Source organism: Chenopodium quinoa, unplaced genomic scaffold (genome assembly GCF_001683475.1).
Source record: "Chenopodium quinoa cultivar QQ74 unplaced genomic scaffold, ASM168347v1, whole genome shotgun sequence".
Taxonomy (NCBI): Eukaryota; Viridiplantae; Streptophyta; class Magnoliopsida; order Caryophyllales; family Amaranthaceae; genus Chenopodium; species Chenopodium quinoa.
Window position 1 is genome coordinate 1,454,052 of NW_018744460.1, and position 5,900 is coordinate 1,459,951.

Here is a 5,900-nt window from a genome sequence, read left to right on the forward strand (position 1 = left end):
TTAAAGTTTTGACCATAAATTCTCGTTGAGATGAAGTGACCATAAATTCTTGTTGAGATGAAGTGATAATATATTCATACGAGATCTTGTTGGAATCATCTCATTGTATAATTTAATAATATCAAGTTTTTAATAATATTTATGCGTATAGCTGGAGATATATATATATATATATATATATATATATATATTTGAAAACGCGTCTTAGATACCGTAAAAAGTCAAATGGAGCAAAAAATAGGGGTTAGAGCCCGGACGTAATAATCACTTCTTCATCTATGTCATGTGATTGTGTACAAGTAATCTGTGTCAAATTTAAAAATTAATCAAAGTCGAAATATAATAACTTTGACATTAATGTCACATCGTATACTTTTGACTGAAACAATCACACCGTACTCCTAATTAACACATGTCTTTAAAACCTCCTTAACCTAAATCGGCTTGATAAATGGGCGGCACCTCTTTTAATGATTTGGTTTCTCGCCGATTAATGAACAGTTTAATGAATTAGCAATTGAAGCAAGCTCATGATAAATCATTTCAACAAAGTAGATGATTATATTTTTAATTTGTGTCAATCTCGAGGGCAGACTTTTAAAAAGGGTTATTGATGCATGTAATCGAGGTTTGAATATGATTCATGATGTTTAAATAAAGTTTATTAAATCTTGACAAGTAATAAATATTATTGTTTGATTAACTAGAAAATTAAAGTTAATATAAACCGTTTGATTGAGTTGCTTGTCTACATTCTACAATGTAAGTGATTCTTGATATATAAATAAAATAAGAATTGAAAGAAAAGAAAGCAATGAAAAGGATGTAACTATGTAGTGATGCAAATGGTTGGACTTAAAAGATGTTAAGTTGTGCTGAAATGGATATAGATTTTGATTAGAGAAAATAAACCAATCTTTATGTTAGCACCCGTGATTATAATGTGTCTTTTATTTTTAAACAAACGGATGAATGTATAGTCGTATATATCATCAATATATATTTTTAAAATTACGAATCTTAAGATTTCTTAGTGTGAAGGACGTGTTTTTGGGAAGTATCGGGACTATAATTTTTTTTTTTCTCCATCTTCGACATTCAAGTAGCCGGAAGTAGGATAAAGAAGTTTGACTAAAATTCAATGAAAATGTTATATATATATATACTTAGTACATTATAGGGGGAGAAAAGAAAGGATGTAGAAGGATCTAGATTTGATTCCGTCTTTTAAGTACCACACTCACAAAACATGATTAACCAACCAATAATTCAATAGAAGGTGAATGTAATGACTAATGATATTATAAATATGTGAGTAATGTGACAAATGGAATTGATCTTAGTAGGTAGCCAACCATCTTATCAATCATGCAATCGTGCACAAATATTGCAAGATTTGCAAGATTAAAAACACATGTATACAAATGTAACATCTAAAATATAATAATATTCTAATAAAAAGTTCAAATATAGCAATAATAACAATATATTTTTATATAATTATATGCATCTAACTACTTGATTGTCCCTAGTACTTAATTGCTACACAACATTTTCCATGTCAAATGTCAAGAAAGTCGACAGGGCGGCAGGCAGCAAATTATGCAGTGCAGTATAATGACTAATGAGGGATATGCCAAAAGACTATTAGAGTGCACTTTGCTAATAGTTTTAGCATCTTTTTATTACATAGTAGTAAGCTTTACTGACCATGACCCAAACATTAATTGGCCCACACTTATGAAATTTTTCTTATTCCTTTTGATATATATATAGAGGCGTAAGTTTTAGACATCTAATCACATCTAACTTTTTAAGGAACAATTATATTTTTATTGTTATATTTAATGTTTCAAATCTTATTCCTTTTATCGTTAAATAAACCACATATTTTGATTGTTTTGTGGTCAAAGAAGCTGTTAAATGTTCTACATCTAGCACTTGAATAAGGCCGTTGCATGAGTACGTCCTTATGACAACTGATATGATCATGTGATTGTTGAATTAACCCAACATGGGTACATGCTAGAAAATAAATCATTATCATTAAAATGTTGAAAGTATCAAGCAAACATCCTAATCACAACAACGTTATGTTTTTTTCTATAAAGTATGAGGTTAAAAATAATGAAATTCATATAGTATAGGGCCAATTTTTCCCAACATTGATGAAAATCTCTTGAAATGTTACATCAAATTCATTTAAGTATCTTTTCTGCACATAGATGATTTTGATGATAGTATCGTATGTAGAATTGTAGTTGGAACATAATCTATGAAACTAATCAAAGCTTTGTTACATTGATAGCTAGCTGCATGCACATAAATCAGTACAATCTTAGAAAATACAAGTTTTACAAGCATAATATATCATAATTTGCTCGCTAATATATATTTTACTTCTCTTCAAGATTAAACAAATATCTCTCACAAAATTATAATATACAAGAATACAACTACACTTGTTTCATAGAACCTCACTGCTCTAGCAATATTCGATTGATTGCCTAAATAATAAAAGAACAACCAAATGATTGTTCATCTACACTCGTAACTTGTTTCATACATACACCCTTCCTGCACTAGCAATACGAATTGATTGCCAAAATACTAAATGATGAACTATCAAATGAACATACTTCTAAACTCATATAACTTGTTTCATACACGACGCTCCCTCCATTTTGAAAACAAAAACCTAGAATTGGATCAAGTCACAGACCATAACAAGCTATGTATAATGATAGTGTATATAATCAGCAAACGAGGTTATTTAATTTCTGTTGTAGTTGATTCACATCAATGCATGCTGTGTTTCCTACCTGCATCATAAACAAATTGTTTATCAAACTAATTATCATCAAAGGAATGTATTGTAGAAATACTTGTTGATAAGAGAAAAAATAGCTTTCGATTTACCAAATTCTCAAAACTCGCGTAAAACATTGACAACCAACATTACTATCAACATAAACATTTCCCCAATATCGTTAAAGAGAAAGACTCACGGCCTTAATAGGCTAGGGAGTAGGATGTAATTATATAAGTTATTCTGATGTAGATTTATGCTCTAGCTTGTTCGTTGAATTGGTTGAACCAAGTAGCATGAAACCTCTTCCACAATAAATTAAACTGCTTAAACCTTAATATAGAAAATAAATAGGGTCTAACAACATGTGAATGCATGGTAAACTTTGCTGAATCAAATAACATAACAAATTTACACTTGAGGAGGACACAGAGTAGTAATATGCATGCTTATTGACTCAAGGCTCTACATATACTTGCATGATCCTAGCTACAACTCTACGAGTAGTTCGTACCATTAGCTAAATAGCACAGGTTTGGTAGACAATAATGAAGCTGTATTCGAAGTATAACATCTACAAATATATGATTTTCTTCAGATATATCCATTATGTCCCTCAATACCACATACATATAAAAAGGCTAATAGAATTTTATCAAAAATAAGTGTCTTAGAAAGCTATAGATGCATTAATGTGATACAATTCAACTTGGCAACGAACTTTTCTTGCAAAATGAACACAAATTATTACCACCAATTTTTACCACCTACCAAATGGATGGTAGAATCATTACCATTAGAAAAAGGCGGCTATAATTTTAAAGATGTTTTGAGGAATCTTCTTGCACGAAGAGCCTAATTTTAAGGATAAAAACTCTACAAGAAATTTATATTATCCATGTATTGGTTTTGTAGTATCTCTGTTAATTTTACCATGTTTTCATGATAGCAACAACGACAATGACATCAAACCAGATAGAATCTTGTGATCCTAGATGTTGGGAATATAATTTGCATCCTACATAACACCCAAATGTATGTAATTTTACACCCCTTCACATTTTCTTTCTCGTGTGCTCTATGATCTGAATTACACTCGAGTGTCAAATGGACACCATAAGGTGTAGGGAGATCGAAAATTTTAACCAACTTAGCTTCAAGATATATAGTAATAATTAAGCTCCACATATAAACTAGTTTTAAAAAAAAAATTGTACATTTACCTGACATTGCAAATGGTGAATTAGTCTATCATTGAATTTGGTTGAAGTGCAACTCACAACTTCAAGTCCTTCATCAAAAATAACTTGTATAGCACTTGACAGCGAAAATCGGTCTTCATCTTCACATCCAACTCTAATTTCTATTTCAAAACCAACTACAGATTGTCTAATTGTTACAGATGAGTTGCTGGATCCACCTAATTCAGAAGTTGAACTCGTCGATTCTTGTTGATCTACTGATTGTTTAAGCTGATCTCTTCTCTCTTCAAGCTCCTTTACATTCTTTTTCAAGTGTTGTATGTAATTCACAGCTTCCCCTATATGGTCACTTGTTGATTTCTTTCCCTGAAATTTCCATCATTAGTAACAACCTTCAAATTAAACCTAATTAATTAACTCAAATATCTCTAATTAAAGCCATAGAACCCTAAACAAAAACCCTAATAAAAACTATATACTAAATCAAAAATAATATATACCCATCAAATTAAATTAAACATACCAATAAAAAGATAAAAGAACACCAAGATATATAAATGTAAATTAAATCAAAAATTAAAGTAACCTAAGAAATTAAATTAACCTGAGTAGATTCAGAAGGAAGGGTTAAACGAAGGGAATTATAAAGATCAGCCATTTCTTGCCTCCTTTGACGTTCATATTCTCTATGCATAACCTTTCTTTCATCATCATCATTATTAGCAGTATTAGTATTATTACTACTACTAGCTAATAATGATGATGATCTACGACCTCGACCACCTCTACCTCGGCCTCGGCCAGGATTAGTACTAGTTGTATAATTGAGGCCAACCGAAACATTATTATCATTCAACATAATCTGATCTTCTTCTTCAATTTGGTCCCCCTCATCACTAATTTTGAACGACAGCTCACAACTTCGTTGGAAAGGGAACATGTTTTTTTTTTTCTTAACTTAGGAGAGAGAAATTAAAACGGATCAAATCAAGATCATTTCACACTAACTAGAAGAAATTAGGGAGAAAAAAGGGTGAGATTAATAATTCTTTCTAAAAGAGTTTTTTTTATTTTTTATTTTTTATTTTAAGACAAGAAAACATAATAAAATAAAATAAAAGGGCATTAATTAATCTAAGGGTAATCCATAATTTGATGGAATAAAAATCTTTGTGGGACTACCCTAAAGTTGTCGTACACTCTTATAATGAACTCGCTTTTAATAATAGCTGCTTGATCTGATGATATGATTTGATGATGTATTATGATCAAGGAAAGATATAGGAAGATCATGATGATTAAGGAAAGATATACAGTATCTAATTAATTATCCTAAGCACGTATTATAGTATTGGGTGTAGACACACCAACTAAGTAATAGTGTAGTCTACTCAATCAAGACCATGACTTTGTTTAGGATACATAAAATCTACTAGATTAATTATTTTATGTTGAGTTGATCCAATAATAGGTGTTGATTAATGTTAATGATGTACGTACTAATATTTATTAAAAAATTGCATTATATGTTATATGTGTTTTTTGATAAGGAATGTATTGCTAGGTAACTCTTTTTAGGGAGGGTATATGTAGCTTTTATCAAATAAATAAATCAGAAGTCAGCCAATGAAATTTAAATATAGTGGTAGTCATATGATAAAAACATATCGTTCAATCCAAACTGAATTAAAACTTTGAATGTTTTTACTATATTTATTTTTGAATCGAATTGGATTGGTCTTAATTTGATTTTAAGATTTTAAAAGTACTTTACATATTGGATCGAATTTAAGGTATTTCAATTTTCCAAACAAAATTTAATTTTTCGTTTCTTAGCTTCAAACAAGGGGCGGCTACTGTTAAACATAATAGCACCTCAATAACTAGAA

General features: G+C 30.0%; 1 protein-coding gene across 1 annotated transcript; it reads right to left on the bottom strand.

The window, feature by feature from the left end:
• Window positions 1-2,368: 2,368 nt before the first annotated feature.
• On the bottom strand, window positions 2,369-5,212 carry LOC110697152 (transcription factor bHLH118-like). Its single transcript, XM_021874496.1, has 3 exons — window positions 4,616-5,212; window positions 4,033-4,377; window positions 2,369-2,822 (listed from the first exon to the last, which is right to left on the bottom strand). The coding sequence occupies exons 1-3, from the start codon at window positions 4,949-4,951 to the stop codon at window positions 2,757-2,759; spliced, it is 747 nt and encodes a 248-aa protein (XP_021730188.1). The 5' UTR covers window positions 4,952-5,212; the 3' UTR covers window positions 2,369-2,756.
• Between the last annotated feature and the right edge of the window lie 688 nt (window positions 5,213-5,900).